Raw genomic sequence first — 17,139 nt, forward strand, 5'->3', positions numbered from 1 at the left:
CACCAGTATGCTGGCAGCAGGGCGAGCACGAGTAAGCCCCTTGCGGGCTCACTGCGCTCGCCATGCTGCGCTCTGTACAGGTTATATTCTCCCTTCAAGGGTGTCATGGACACCGACAGAGGGAGATAAGCCTGTGCCGCCGGTATCCATGCGCCAGCATTTTACCGCAAATCAGGATCCCAGCGTCGGTATTCTGACAGCCGGAATCCTGAGTAGCGGTATGCTAACCACTTCCCATATCACACCCCTGTGCATCCCTTATGCTAGTCATTTAATGACCAGTTCTTTTACTAGTCAAAAGTGAGTGAGGTGAAAAAAAATCCCAAAGCATTATCAATTCTTATTAAAAAGAAGGGAATTTATGTAAGACAAAATGGGAGTTGGAAGTAGAATGCAAGACTATGACTCCATTTCTGCAAAAGCCATGTGAAGCCATTCAGTTATCACTAAAAATAAGATTTTACTCACCGGTAAATCTATTTCTCGTAGTCCGTAGTGGATGCTGGGACTCCGTAAGGACCATGGGGATTAGCGGCTCCGCAGGAGACTGGGCACAACTAAAGAAAGCTTTAGGACTACCTGGTGTGCACTGGCTCCTCCCACTAAGACCCTCCTCCAGACCTCAGTTAGGATACTGTGCCCGGAAGAGCTGACACAATAAGGAAGGATTTTGAATCCCGGGTAAGACTCATACCAGCCACACCAATCACACCGTATAACTCGTGATACTATACCCAGTTAACAGTATGAAATATAACTGAGCCTCTCAACAGATGGCTCAACAATAACCCTTTAGTTAGGCAATAACTATAAACAAGTATTGCAGACAATCCGCACTTGGGATGGGCGCCCAGCATCCACTACGGACTACGAGAAATAGATTTACCGGTGAGTAAAATCTTATTTTCTCTGACGTCCTAAGTGGATGCTGGGACTCCGTAAGGACCATGGGGATTATACCAAAGCTCCCAAACGGGCGGGAGAGTGCGGATGACTCTGCAGCACCGAATGAGCAAACTCTAGGTCCTCCTCAGCCAGGGTATCAAACTTGTAGACTCTTACAAAAATGTTTTAACCCGACCAAGTAACAGCTCGGCAAATTTGTAAAGCCGAGACCCCTCGGGCAGCCGCCCAAGAAGAGCCCACTTTCCTCGTGGAATGGGCTTTTACAGATTTAGGGTGCGGCAGTCCAGCCGCAGAATGTGCAAGTTGAATCGTGCTACAGATCCAGCGAGCAATCGTCTGCTTAGAAGCAGGAGCACCCAGCTTGTTGGGTGCATACAGGAGAAATAGCGAGTCAGTTTTCCTGACTCCAGCTGTCCTGGTAACATATACTTTTCAGGGCCCTGACTACGTCCAGTAACTTGGAATCCTCCAAGTCCCAAGTAGCCGCAGGCACCACAATAGGTTGGTTCACATGAAAAACTGATACCACCTTAGGAAGGAATTGGGAACGAGTCCTCAATTCCGCCTTATCCATATAAAACACAGATAAGGGCTTTTGTATGACAAAGCCGCCAATTCTGATACACGCCTGGCCGACGCCAAGGCCCACAGAATGACCACTTTCCACGTGAGGTATTATAGCTCCACGGATTTAAGTGGCTCAACCCAATGCGACTTCAGGAAATCCAACACCACGTTGAGATCCCACGGTGCCACTGGAGGCACAAACGGGGGCTGACTATGCAGCACTCCCTTAACAAAAGTCTGAACTTCAGGCAGTGAAGCCAGTTCAATTTTGGAAGAAAATCGATAGAGCCGAAATCTGGACCTTAATGGAACCCAATTTTATGCCCATAGTCACCTCTGACTGTAGGAAGTGCAGAAATCGACCTAGCTGAAATTTCTCCTTTAGGGCCTTCCTGGCATCACAGTACGCAACATATTTCCGCCATATGCGGTGATAATGGTTTGCGTTCACTTCTTTCCTAGCTTTAAATAGCGTAGGGATAACTTCCTCCGGAATTCCCTTTTCCTTCAGGATCCGGCGTTCAACCGCCATGCCGTCAACGCAGCCGCGGTACGTCTTGGAACAGACAGGCCCCCTGCTGCAGCAGGTCCTGTCTGAGCGGCAGAGGCCATGGGTCCTCTGAGATCATTTCTTGGAGTTCTGGTTACCAAGCTCTTCTTGGCCAACCCGGAACAATGAGTATAGTTCTTACTCCTCTCCTTCTTATTATTCTTATTACCCTGGGTAAGAGAGGCAGAGAAGGGAACACATACACCGACTGGTACGCCCACGGTTTTACCAGAGAGTCCACAGCTATCGCCTGAGGGTCCTTGACCTGGCGCAATATCTTTGTAACTTTTAGTTGAGGCGGGACGCCATCATGTCCACCTGTGGCCTTTCCCAACGGTGTACAATCATTTGGAAGACTTCTGGATGAAGTCCCCACTCTCCCGGGTGGAGGTCGTGTCTTCTGAGAAAGTCTGCTTCTCAGTTGTCCACTCCGGGAATGAACACTGCTGACAGTGCTAACACATGATTTTCCGCCCATCGGAGAATCCTTGTGGCTTCTGCCATCGCCATCCTGCTTCTTGTGCCGCCCTGTCGGTTTACATGAGCGACCGCCGTGATTTTGTCTGACTGGATCAGCACCGGCCGGTGTTGAAGCAGGGGTCTAGCCTGACTTAGGGCATTGTAAATGGCCCTTAGTTCCAGAATATTTATGTGTAGGGAAGTATCCTGACTTTTCCATAGTCTTGGAAGTTTCTTCCCTGTGTGACTGCCCCCCAGCCTCGAAGGCTGGCATCCGTGGTCACCAGGACCCAGTCCTGTATGCCGAATCTGCGGCCCCCTAGAAGATGAGCACTCTGCAGCCACCACAACAGCGACACCCTGGCCCTTGGAGACAGGGTTATCCGCCGATGCATCTGAAGATGCGACCCGGACCACTTGTCCAACAGATCCCACTGGAAAATCCTTGCATGGGACCTGGCGAATGGAATTTCTTCGTAAGAAGCTACCATCTTTCCCAGGGCTCGCGTGCATTGATGCACCGACACCTGTATACGTATTAGGAGGTCTCTGTCTAGAGACAACAACTCCTTGGACTTCTCCTCCGGGAGAAACCCTTTTTATCCTGTTCTGCGTCCAGAACCATACCCAGGAACAGTAGACGTGTCGTAGGAACCAACTGCGACTTTGGAATATTCAGAATCCAGCCGTGCTGTTGTAGCACTTCCCGAGATAGTGCTACTCCGACGAACAACTGCTCCCTGGACCTCGCCTTTATAAGGAGATCGTCCAAGTACGGGATAATTATTTCGGCCATTACCTTGGTAAATACCTCGGTGCTGGGGACAGACCAACGGCAACGTCTGGAATTGGTAATGACAATCCTGTACCACAATTTTGAGGTACTCCTGGTGAAGAGGGTAAATAGGGACATGCAGGTAAGCATCCTTGATGTCCAGTGATACCATGAAATTCTCCAGGCTTGCAATAATCGCCCTGAGCGATTCCATTTTGAACTTGAACCTTCGTATATAAGTGTTCAAGGCTTTCAATTTTAGAATGGGTCTCACCGAACCGTCTGGTTTCGGTACCACAACATTTTGGAATAGTAACCCCGGCCTTGTTGAAGGAGGGGCACCTTGATTTCACCTGCTGGAAGTACAGCTTGTGAATTGCCGCCAGTACTACCTTTCTCCGAGGGCAGCAGGCAAGGCTGATGTGAGGTAACGGCGAGGGGGAGTCGCCTCGAACTCCAGCCTGTATCCCTGTGATACTATTTGCAGAACCTAGGGATCCACCTGTGGGCAAGCCCACTGGTCCCTGAAGTTCCCGAGACGCGCCCCCCACCGCACCTGTCTCCACCTGTGGAGCCCCAGCGTCATGCGGTGGACTCAGAGGAAGCGGGGGAAGATTTTTGATCCTGGGAACTGGCTGCTGGTGCAACTTTTTCCTTCTTCCCTTGTCTCTGTGCAGAAAGGAAGCGCCTTTGACCCGCTTGCTTTTCTGAAGCCGAAAGGACTGTACCTGAAAATACGGTGCTTTCTTAGGCTGTGAGGAAACCTGAGGTAAAAAATTTTCTTCCCAGCTGTTGCTGTGGATACGAGGTCCCAGAGACCATCCCCAAACAATTCCTCACCCTTATAAGGCAGAATCTCCATGTGCCTTTTACAGGCAGCATCACCTGTCCACTGCCGGGTTTCTAATACCCTCCTGGCAGAATGGACATTGCATTAATTCTGGATGCCAGCCGGCAAATATCCCTCTGTGCATCCTTTATATATAAGACGACGTCTTTAATATGCTCTATGTTAGCAAAATATTATCCCTGTCTTAGAGTATTAATATTATCTGACAGGGTATCAGACCACGCTGCAGCAGCCCTATTTATGCTGAGGCAATTGCAGGTCTCAGTATATATAATGACTGTACTGGCGCCCAAGATGGCTGCCTCACCTTTTGTATGCTCCTGATCATCTCCATAAAACAGCTTAAATTCACCACAACTGACCTATGAATCATCATAAATATCCAAGGACTTATCTTGAACTTGTACTACTCTACGCGGACATTTCATCAAAACCAACGGATTGCATTCCTGCACAGAGATACACACTGGATTGACTCCTGGACTGAATCCTCTGCATATCTCCACTGAGAAATCCTTCAGTTTAGCAGCTGCTGTACTCTGCATTGGACATTACCCAGATAAGGTACTGTGGATTACAACCTAACTTTGGCTACATCCAGCCCCTCACTTAGACATCATCCACCTCTGTTCTCTGAGCAACAAATAACTGACTTATTGCATTAATCTACTAATATCAGTATATTCAGGCTCTGAATTGCTGAAGGCTCACTGTTTAAAATCAGGATCCATTTCCAGGACACATTGTCACTACCCCCACAAAAAAAAAAAAAATCTACTGCAAAGGCCTCTCACACTGAGACTTTTCACACCTACACAGTAGGATTTGGCTTCTAACACCTTTCCAAAAGGCTGCCTATCCTAGGATAATTGACTAAATCAGCAGTTATTTTATTTATTACTTGCTTCAAATATACACAATAGGTTATAGCAATAACTTTGTTCATAATCCCATTATAATTTTGGATCACATACCGAATTGGGGGAAAACAAAACACAAAAAGGAAAAACAAAAAACAAACACTGCTTTCTCTCCCTCTCTCATCATCATATGCAGTTCAAATTTATAGTAATCTGTCATTGATGACCAAATGTATACGTATTGCTCCAGCTTCATTCTTTCACTCCGCCCACCACGCTCTGCAGTTCCTATCACACCATCACAGGCTTCTATTCTCCAATCCCTTGGCATTTTAAAAAGAAAACACAGGCGCATTCGTGGGAAGCGAGCAGGCCGGAAATGTATTTCCCCCGGTAACCATCTAAGTCCTTTGACCACCTGCTCACCCCCATACTCAAAGAACAATCAAATAGAAGTGATACCCAAAAGACGGCCCTGTGTTTGGAAGGACAGAACTGTCTACTCTCACTTTGTGACCCCCATACCCAGAGCTCCTGCACTTAACATAAAGAAAACTGAAGACCCTCTGGTATGCCCAATCAGGTCAGTCCTTTGTAATGCCAGATCTATAAGAAACAAGACTGCAACAATTGCTGACCTTATTGAATCTGCAGATCTAGCCTGTATTACAGAGACCTGGCTAGATGAAAATGCAGCACCTATATTGGAGGCTGCAGTACCAACAAACTACTCTGTCATCCACAACCCAAGACTGGACCGCAGGGGTGGCGGGGTGGCTATCTGCTTCAAAAAAGAACTTAAACTTAGGGTCCACCCTATTGAAACTACTCGCTCATTTGAGTGCATTGCTGCCCGGAGTTCGACAGGATTAGATTTCAGAGTACTTCTTATTTACCGGCCACCTGGAGATGGAAAGATATTTCTACAAGAAATTGCAGACACTGTTGCTGGCCTGGTTCTGGAACATCAAAGATGGCTCATCCTCGGGGATTTCAATGCATGGGTGGATGATGAGCTCTCACGCCTTGGCCAAGACCTCCTGTGCACAATGAATGGTCTGGGCTTCACACAGGTCATTCCCTCTGCCACACATAAAAGTGGTCACACTCTCGACCTCGTCTTTCAGATTGGATTAGAGGTCACTGACCTAAAAATAAACCCAGTCATCTGGTCAGACCACTACTCCCTCTGGTTCTCAGTTGCAACCCCTCAAATAAGATCTCTGCCCGTGGAGTTGACCAGGTATCGTCCAAGGAGGGGTATGACTCCCCAGGCTCTTGCAGCAAATCTGGATCTCTCTGCTATACTGGGTGCCTGTGAAGATCTCTGTTCCCTAGTCCGTTATTATAATAGGGATGTTATGGCTGCAATTGATATTATCGCCCCTGTGCATTTAAGACCTCGTAAACCACAACGTCAAGCTCCATGGTTCGACAACAGTGTTAGTGAGCTCAAGAAAAGGGGGCGTAGACTGGAAAGACGATGGAGGAAGACTAACCTAGTGGATGACAAAATAAAACTAATAAAGCATAACGAAGAATATCAATCGACAATCACTCGTAAGAAAGCACAGTTCCTGTCAAATGAGATCACAGCAGCAAACAATAGGCCAGCTCAACTTTTCCGCACAGTGGAGATGCTTTGCAAGCCAGCATGCCTGCAGACTGATGAGACCCTCTCCCAGGCAAGATGCAACGAGTTTGCAAACTTCTTTGCAGATAAAATATCCACCATCCGGGCTGGAATCTCCACAGTGCCATCAAAGGAGTGCCAAACTACAAAGCCCGCCAATATAAGCTACCTGCCTTCATGGACCAGCTTTGATCCAGTGGATGTAAAGGACACTGCTGAAATTGCTCGGATTTTGCGTCCCACCACCTGTGATCTGGACCCAGCCTCAACCAAGCTTCTAATAGGTTGTATGGATATAATTGGTCCTGTCTTTACAAAAATTGTTCAATGCTCTTTGCAGACAGGCATTTTTCCTGGACCCCTAAAGGAAGCAATTGTTAGACCGCTTCTTAAAAAACCTAATTTAGATCCCGACTGCATGACCAACTACAGACCGGTATCAAACCTTCCTTTCCTAGGAAAGGTTATTGAGAAAGTCGTTGCAAATCAACTGGAAACCCGCCTGACAACCCATGATATTTATGATCCATTTCAATCAGGATTCAGGAGAAGACATAGCACTGAAACAGCCCTGGTGTGTGTGTTAAATGATCTTCTGATGGCAAAAGACAGAGGTGACTGTTCAATATTAATCCTTCTGGATCTCTCGGCAGCATTTGATACCGTGGACCATGGGCTTCTGATTGAGCGACTGATACATTTCTGTGGTCTGGATGGCACAGTCCTAAGATGGTTCAAATCATTTCTCACAGGCAGGTCACAGAGAGTATCATCTGGATTATACTCATCACCACCAGTGTCATTGCCATGTGGTGTCCCACAAGGTTCTATACTATTCCCCCATGCTTTTTGCAGTATACATGCTCCCATTGGGCGAAATCAGGCGCCATGGCCTGGTCTACCACTGCTATGCAGATGATACACAACTGTACTTGTCCTTTGCTCCGGGCACTGATAACCCAATAGCAACCCTTAATGGCTGTCTAGCTGAACTACAGGAGTGGATGAGCGCCAGCTGACTGCGACTGAACCCGGATAAAACAGAGGTCCTTATGATACGACCGCAACATCAAAGGACAAGACTGCAGCATAGCCAACCAACTGGACTTACACTCGGGGATTCAGAATTACAGACCAGTGATCGTGTGCGGAATCTTGGCGTTGTCCTGGATGGTGGCTTGACACTTAAACATCAGATATCAGCCACAATCAAATCCTCATTCTTTCACCTGAGGAACATAGCCAGAATCAAGCACTTAATTCCCTCAGATGATATGCCAACAGTCATACATGCATTTGTATCATCTCGTTTAGACTACTGTAATGCCCTCTACCTTGGTCTACCAGCAAAAGAATTGCAGCGCTTACAGCTGGTGCAAAACACAGCTGCCAGGCTATTAACCAACCAGCCCCGTTCTAGCCACATAACACCCATCCTCTACTCCCTTCACTGGCTGCCTGTACGATGGCGAATCATCTTCAAGATTGGCTTACTGAGTTTCAAAGCATTACATGACCAAGGCCCAAGGTACCTGAAACAGCTTCTGACCCCATACTGCCCCACTCGATTACTGCGATCTGTAGATGAAGGACTTTTAGCAGTACCTAGAATCTACCGTAATTCATCTGGGGGTCGAGCTTTTAGTCATGCGGCTCCGACTCTATGGAACTCACTTCCCCGCACAGTGCGAGAGGCCCCAACTATAGAATCCTTCAAAAGTAGACTCAAGACTTTTCTGTTTACTCAAGCATTTCCATAATGTCCCTTTTAGTATCTTCATGCTTCTGTATTTTATGAAAATGTACTTCATTATTTTCTGTACTATATTATGCTATGTATCTGTTAAGCGCCTTGAGTCCTATGGGAGAAAGAGCGCTATATAAATAAAATTATTATTATTATTATTATTATTATTATTATTATTATTATTATATACAGACTTCAGGATAGCCTCCTGCTTTTTATCAGCAGGTTCCTTCAAGGTGGCCGTATCCTAAGACGGCAGTGCCACCTTTTTTGACAAACGTGTGAGCGCCTTATCCACCCTAAGGGATATCTCCCAACGTGACCTATCCTCTGGCGGGAAAGGGTACGCCATCAGTAACTTTTTAGAAATTACCAGTTTCTTATCGGGGGAACCCACGCTTCTTTACACACTTCATTCATTCATCTGATGGGGGAACAAAACACTGGCTAGTTTTTCTCCCCAAAAATAAAACCCCTTTTATGTGGTACTTGGGTTCATGTCAGAAATGCGTAACACATTTTTCATTGCCGAGATCATGTAACGGATGTTCCTAGTGGATTGTGTATATGTCTCAACCTCGTCGACACTGGAGTCAGACTCTGTGTCTGCCATCTGAGGTAACGGGCGTTTTTTGAGCCCCTGATGGCCTTTGAGACGCCTGGGCAGGCGCGGGCTGAGAAGCCGGCTGTCCCACAGCTGTTACGTCATCCAGCCTTTTATGTAAGGAGTTGACATTGTCGGTTAATACCTTCCACCTATCCATCCACTCTGGTGTCGGCCCCACAGGGGGCGACATCCCATTTATCGGCCTCTGCTCCGCCTCCACATAACCTTCCTCATCCAACATGTCGACACAGCCGTACCGACACACCGCACACACACAGGGAATGCTCAGACTGAGGACAGGACCCCACAAAGTCCTTTGGGGAGACAGAGAGAGAGTATGCCAGCACACACCAGAGCGCTATATAATGCAGGGATTAACACTATAACTGAGTGATTTTTCCCCCAATAGCTGCTTGTATACATATATTGCGCCTAAATTTAGTGCCCCCCCTCTCTTTTTAACCCTTTGAGCCTGAAAACTACAGGGGAGAGCCTGGGGAGCTGTCTTCCAGCTGCACTGTGAAGAAAAAATGGCGCCAGTGTGCTGAGGGAGAAGCCCCGCCCCTTTTTCGGTGGACTTTTCTCCCGCTTTTTTATGGATTCTAGCAGGGGTAATTTATCACATATATAGCCCTGGGACTATGTATTGTGATGATTTGCCAGCCAAGGTGTCTTATATTGCCCTCAGGGCGCCCCCCCCCAGCGCCCTGCACCCATCAGTGACCGGAGTGTGAGGTGTACATGAGGAGCAATGGCGTACAGCTGCAGTGCTGTGCGCTACCTTGGTGAAGACCGAAGTCTTCTGCCGCCGATTTTCCGGACTCTTCATGCTTCTGGCTCTGTAAGGGGGACGGCGGCGCGGCTCCGGGAACGAAAACCAAGGTCGGGTCCTGCGGTCGATCCCTCTGGAGCTAATGGTGTCCAGTAGCCTAAGAAGCCCAAACTACCACCTGTTAGGTAGGTTCGCTTCTTCTCCCCTTAGTCCCTCGCTGCAGTGAGTCTGTTGCCAGCAGATCTCACTGTAAAATAAAAAACCTAAATATACTTTCTTTCTAGGAGCTCAGGAGAGCCCCTAGTGTGCATCCAGCTCAGCCGGGCACAAGAATCTAACTGAGGTCTGGAGGAGGGTCTTAGTGGACACCAGGTAGTCCTAAAGCTTTCTTTAGTTGTGCCCAGTCTCCTGCGGAGCCGCTAATCCCCATGGTCCTTACGGAGTCCCAGCATCCACTTAGGACGTCAGAGAAAAATGATTTGTACAAGTTTGTTATACAGATATGTCCTCATACATCATTGCTGCAGTTGCGCCAAACAGCCCCTCTTAGCACACCAAGTCCTGTGAGACTCTGCTAGCGTTGGGAAGTCGGGGGGAAAAAGGCGCTAAAAAATATTGTGAAAACCCTGTTTTTCACGCTAAAAAAATGTTTGGTTCTTATTGAATAATTTGAGTCTCTGAATCTGCATACAAACTTCTATGGTGCAGTAGTTGTGGCATTTTTACATACCAAGTTCTGTTGTGCTTCATATACATACTAGACGCACACAGATAAACAAATGCAGCATATCAAATTAATCAGCACAGTCTCCTGGTGCATCCTAAATGCATCAAAAAAAGATGGCCGATGCTAGTGAAGTTGCACAGGACCTGTCAGCTCACACGCAACAGGCATCTCTCGCTGCGTGGCGTATTGAGGCTAGCTGTATGAGGATTGAGGACATATCTGTACATATGTAATATGTATATCAACAATATCCTGATGAACTGACGCATTTATTTACAATGTTTTAATAATAGAAAAAAATATAAATGTCTTTCTTTCTATGGCAGGTTATTTTGGATAGCCAAAAGACTGCTCAAACACACATAACTTACATACAGATTAACATGAATTCAGAGGGTGCATATAGATTTTTCTAAAAAAATAGTCATAGATTTTTTACATCAAATAAAAAAAAAACCACATCTATAACATTAGACCAGTGTGATTGCATACGGAGGAAGAAAGGTAATTGACTGACTTTAACACTTAGAATATTGAGGGCCGGAATGGTATTTTGCCCAGAGGGTTATTACCCGTGTAGAATTGTGAAAGTTCACTGGTTTAGGAGCAATGAATAGTATCTAGGAGTTAGCGCTGTGCTACCACCTCTTGTTAACTCACCGATTAGTTCGTTAGAGAAACAGTCAGTCAATTGTACCTCGACTGGGCAGCGTTAGCCGGGTGTCTTTTGCAACAGTCCCGTGTAGCAGTAGCAGATGGAGAGGGAGGGCGCGACTCAGTGAGAGTTCAAAGTGGACTCCGTGCTCTTGGTCTTTGATGTGTGAAGCTACGGAGAGGCACTGGATGTTACGTAATTCCAGATCCTTAATGCAGCTCCAGTCCTTTTTTGCGGTGGATACCGCTCAAGTGTGGTCCGACAATGGGGTGTCCCAGCCTGGCTTTATGCATTTCTCTGCCGTGGAGATAGGGCGTTTCTTCAGAAGCAGTGGATAGCCCTCTAAACAGGGCCGTCTTAACAGCACTGAAGTCCTGAGCAAAGCAATGCACTGGGGCCCCTACACACCCCTTTATGGGAACCAATTTATAAAAATCATAACATACACCTCCTGTGGTCCTGCGACATATCTCCTCATGCTTCCACACAGTGAATGGCTATCAGCACTCTTATTGGTTGATAGCTCCAGTCATCCACCAGTCAGTATTCTAACAACTATTTACTGTTTTGCTGCAGGCTCGGAGAATGCTGCCTTGTAGCTGTAACCACCACCCACCCCTGTTCCAAGGCTCTTACATTTGTGGGGCCATGGGCAGCTGCCCAGTGTAGCTATACGTTAAGATGGCACTGCCTCCAAACTAACATTTAAATGTATACTGTTAACTAAAGTTTACGGATATTGATACAAAATGGGCCCAGTTTTTTGTCTGCTGCTCCACTATGTGCACACTTTAACAACTGCCACCCTCGAACAATTCACCAGTTCAGCCGTTCTGCTAATGCTCACACCATTGCTGCAAGTGCCAATAGTCACGCTATGTTCAAAGCAGTTGGGTACGGGATACCGCCAGTTAGTATGCCTGCAGTCAGAATACCGACACCGGCATTTCGACTGCCAAAATCCTGACAAGTGGCCGCAACTAAACTAACCCTAATCCTAACTCTAACCCTCCCTTCCCGTAGCCTAACTCTAAACCTCCCTTCTTGCAGCCTAACCCTCGTCTCCTGCAGCCTAACCCTATCCCTCTCCCACCGCAGCCTAACCCTCCCCCCGCAGCCTAACCCTAACCCTCGTCTCCTGCAGCCTAACCATAACCCTCTCCCCCCGCAGCCTAACCCTAACTCTCGTCTCCTGCAGCCTAACCCTATCCCTCTCCCCCCGCAGCCTAACCCTAACCCTCCCCGGCATACTTACACTCAGGATTCCGGCGCCTGCATTCCTGCGCTGGCCTTCTGACTGCCGAGATCCAATACGTCGGGGAGCCAACTACATCCCATCAGATGGTTTACCCATTACATAATGAGATACTATTTTATTAGTCTCTGCACACCTTATACAAATTCAGACATGCTATGTCAGTATTATCTGCGATAAACCTACTTTGCATCAAATAGGCTGGTGGTCATAGTAATTTGGCCACTCAGTGTAGAAAGACTCGAGAAAAGAGTGGAGAAGTGAGCCAGTGGAGAAGCTGCCCATGGCAACCAATCAGCTGCTCTGTATAATTTTATAGAATGCACTTGATTAATGTTACTTCAACACTGACTGGTTGCCATGGGCAACTTCTCCACTGGCTCGCTTCTCCACACTTTCACTGCTTCATGAATAGACCTCTTAAAGCTGTACTACATCTAACATCTCAGTAAAATATCTTAATAAGGTGTCCTTCTTCTTACCTGAGAGATAGCAGCTTGTGATCATCCCCCCATTCCCCTTTCCTCCTGCATGTCACTGCATCTGGGCTACGGTAGTAGTAATATATATATTATATGTTGCTGAGATTGAGTCTTCCCAGTTATACTCACAAGTCGCTGGCAATAGATGAGTTCCTGGACATGGCTTTAGGAGAGAGGTCATAGTCACTGTCTGAACGGTATAGAAAGGACTCTCTTCTCTGGCTATGAGGGAAGTTGCCCTGAAGAACCAGGCCAGATCCCGGACTAGCTTGAGACTCCAAGGGGCTTCTGCCTGCTGATAAGCCATTCTCAACGTCAAAGCTATAAAAGAACACAAAGAAAAATTAATCAGTGATACGACTTAGAAGCAGAGGTGCTTTAAGAGAGGAAGAAGAATGTGTGCAGGCTCCGATATGGCCCCTTCCTCTCTGGCGGTGCAGTAGACTCTGGCATTGTGCACAGGTCTCCCGAAACATGGCGCCTGTGCAGCTGGCCACATGGTCAGGTATAAATCACAAGCATTAAATTGTATTTCTATTTTCCATACAAAATGATGCAATATTTGTACTTTTACATATTTAGGGAGGCAATGGGGCAGATAGTGTATGGGGTTTACATGGCACTGGCGATGCCCTCACAGCACTGGTCACACACCCTCTCATAATAGGCCCTTGAACATTTTCAACCTCAGGCTCATGCAGCTCTTAGTCCGACCCTGGTTATGTGGCTCTCAGTATGCTTTTAGCGTGACCCGGTTCGACCACGGTAACTAACAGGGTCGGATTTCCAGCAATCGCGACCTAAGTTGACCCTTTCGCATCAAACCTTGACCCGGTTGCCCCGGCAATAACCTGGATTACAACTTTGTTGGAAAAGGGGGAATAAGTCAGGGTTTCCCAAACTCGGTTCTCAGGGCACTCTAACAGCCCAGGTTTGAAGGATGCCCATTCTTTTGTGCACAGATGGTATAATCAAGCTGAATAAGTTATTAAGTCACCTGTGCCAAAGCATGGATATCATTTAAACCTGGACTGTTAGGGTGCCTTGAGGACAGAGTTTGGGAATCACGGCATTAATTAAAAAAAAATAAAAAAAAATAAAAAAAATTATATATATATATATATATATATATATAGAATAGTAGTAGAGAAAATAAGCGCTTCTGAGTGTAACAATGAATTATACAGGAAATAGCCAGGTGGGTGAAATTATAACCAAGAACACTTATCTGGTTGTAACAGAACTTCCAACGAGTGTTCCTCAATTTTGGATTAACATTAATTAAAAGTTCAAACGCTTATCTGTCCATTAGAGGAGTTCAGCAGCAAAACAGTCCCAACGCGTTTCGTCCGTCAAAGTCTGGACTTCTTCAAGGGGAAGAAGTCCAGACTTTGACGGACGAAACGCGTTTGAACTTTTAATTTCCTGTACGCATGTCTTTTGGCTATTTTATATCCATTGGGACTGTCTGCTGCGGTGTCCCTTTTTAGATGGACAGATAAGCTTCTTTAAACTTTGATCTTGTACGTGTGTTGTCTAGCCATTGTATGTCTTTGTATATTAAATTGTTACTATTTTTTAATGTCCGGGCTATTAATGATGTTTTATTGGGAATAAGCATGTTCCCTAATTTACTGCCCTTCATATGCAAATGATCTTATTTGATTGTGAGAACGGTACACACTATGTTCTGTTGTGTTTTTCTCTCTACATGTTAATCCAAAATTGAGGAACACTCGGAAGTTCTGTTACAACCAGATAAGTGTTCTTGGTTATAATTTCACCCACCTGGCTATTTCCTGAATAATTCATTGTTACACTCAGAAGCGCTTATTTTCTCTACTACTATTCTTTGTCTATGTGTACACAATATTTTGTATTATGAGCTGCTACCCTTAAAGGGGGTAAAGAGTGTTATTTAATATTACCCCATCACTACACTTTTGTACTAAAGCGCCTAGGTTTCTGCTATTCTCTCTCTCTCTATATATATATATATATATATATACACACACAGTATACAGTATTCACGTCAATATTTCCCCCCAGTTTACAGAAACACATTTTTTCCAGCATCTGACAATATGCACAAGCAATACATCTATTTTATTTAGTAGCCCATTTTCATGATGATATTGGGGTGGGCTGTAACGAGCACGGTCTTGCTAGACCTTGTCTGAGAATCAGCTACAACCTGGTAAAACACTTGTATCAGGTGTATTTCTGTGATCCTGCATTCAAATGGCGGCTGCAGATATGAAAGAAAGGTGTGTCATGATGAGTCTAGATGGTAACGCAGACAGTACAAGGTCAACAGGCTATATTTATACCTTATGGGACAAAAATAGAAAAGAGCATAGATATTTATAGCACGTAATCTAATCTCTATATATGTCTGACTGTGTCAAGGTGCATTTCATGAGCAATATATCTCTTCTTCAGTCATCTACATAAATACTCACACACTTGTGTGACCTATTATCTGGCTCAAGACTAACAACACTGAATAACCCTCTATGTGTCAAGACTAACAACTCTGAATAACCCCCTATGTGTAGGAAACCATTGTGTGAAATAAAAACAGGCTGATTCACAGGTGGGCGCTATTAGCACAGCCGATGTGTCTATGTACACAGAGGCTGTGCTACAATATGTAAAAGTAAAATATGTAAAAGTAAAATGACACTTACTAGCAGTGTCTGTGATCCGCTGCTGCATCAGAAGATGCAGCAATGCAGCATTGGATCACTCTGTGTGACCATTGGACATCTGAGTTACCCTCAGGTTGCTCAGGATGTCTGGTAAAATCACGCTGCCGGGGCCAGTGAATCTGTGTCCTAAGATGCAGCCACTAGTTTCGACGCACTCTCATTTTCTGGAACGCTGCCCATCTCTGCTCCCAAATGCCAGGAGCATGTCAATCCTGATATGGCTTTTGGGGCATTGTGAACAATATCAGACGCAGATGTGCACATGTGAAATGCGGTTCCTGCACATGCACAGATCCAGGGCCGTCTTTTCATGTGGGCTCAATGGGCACTTGCCCAAGGGCCCCAGGAGTATAAGGGCCCTTGGCTGATAGCTGAGGGTCCCCTCTTTCCAGGGGTACCAGATTTTTTTTAAATCGGCCCTGGAGAACCAGAGATATCGGACTTCAAAGCAGTGGCCCCCATCCAAGCCTGTTAATTGCTCACCCCTGCCAAATATCTTGGGTTCTGTCTGACTTAGAGTTTTTCTGAGGATATAATCCAAAAACTGGGACTCTCCCCTTTTGGTGGACACTGGCAGGTCGTCTCTACTATTGCCAGAAAGAGAAATATCAGCCTTCAAGCAGCTGGTCCTTGCTCCAGCTCCACACACCTAATATGCAGTTTTATATTTTCGTCGGTGTATTGCTTTGGCTCCTGAACTCTGATTCCCAAGTCCCCAGTATCTTTTGAAAGGTGGGACTCGCTAGGTTTTTATCCAATTCAAAGCTAAGAAATCTATATCCAAGAACTTGAGATATCTGTTGTCAAGCAAGCTGCCCTCCCACCAGAAAATGATGAATAGTAAGTCCACTCCATACCCACCCCTCCCCTACGTATTAAACACCCCCTACTACCCTGGAAGTCATGTACCGGGGCCCCTTCATTCAGCCCAATGTCGCCTTCTACAGTTTATGTTCTCCCTCCCACCCCATCTGTGCAGTAAAGGAGTAATTCACAGAAATTACTGCTCCAGGTCCTACATGCTGAGCAGAAGATAGAACACCCTCTACCGCCCGCGGGACATCAAAGCTGCCACTGATAGCACCCCCCACCCCTACCGCTGGAGCATGGGTAGGGGCCCCAGCGCATTCCTGTGCCCAGGGGCCTACACTGCTGTTAAGATGGCCTTGCACAGATCATAAATAAACATCAAACTGCAAAAATATCAATTCAGCATCCAGCTCCGAATCAGCCCCACCTCTGAATCAGCTGTATTCAAAGGAATACAGCCATATTAGTATTGGGACACAACCAAGGACCAGTTTTCGTGCCTGAGCATTGTAAACATCTAATTCCAATGCCGTATGCCTACAACTCTGAGCTGATTTTCAATAAGCCCCTCCCATGACCTGCCCAACTCATGACCAGATCCACCAAACAACATTCTCCGAAGGAAACATTACATTCTAAACCCAAGAAATGGGATAACAATATGGAGTACAGGGATGGAAACAGGGAAAACGTTTATAAAAATTCTGAAAAACCTTTAATGTTTGAGGTTGAATAGTCATTATTTATGAAGAGACCCTTTATCACGTAATGTT

The 17,139-nt window shown here is 46.0% G+C and overlaps 1 protein-coding gene across 3 annotated transcripts in view; it reads right to left on the reverse strand.

Annotated features, from left to right (window-relative positions):
• The window catches only part of PDE4C (phosphodiesterase 4C), a 652,343-nt gene that overhangs the window by 157,687 nt on the left and 477,517 nt on the right, over positions 1-17,139 (reverse strand). For all 3 annotated transcript variants that reach the window (XM_063916145.1, XM_063916163.1, XM_063916154.1), the window contains exon 2: positions 12,975-13,166. In XM_063916145.1, coding sequence (XP_063772215.1) covers positions 12,975-13,166 — 192 coding nt within the window. The remainder of the gene's footprint in view (positions 1-12,974; positions 13,167-17,139) is intronic.

Source organism: Pseudophryne corroboree, chromosome 1 (genome assembly GCF_028390025.1).
Source record: "Pseudophryne corroboree isolate aPseCor3 chromosome 1, aPseCor3.hap2, whole genome shotgun sequence".
NCBI lineage: Eukaryota > Metazoa > Chordata > Amphibia > Anura > Myobatrachidae > Pseudophryne > Pseudophryne corroboree.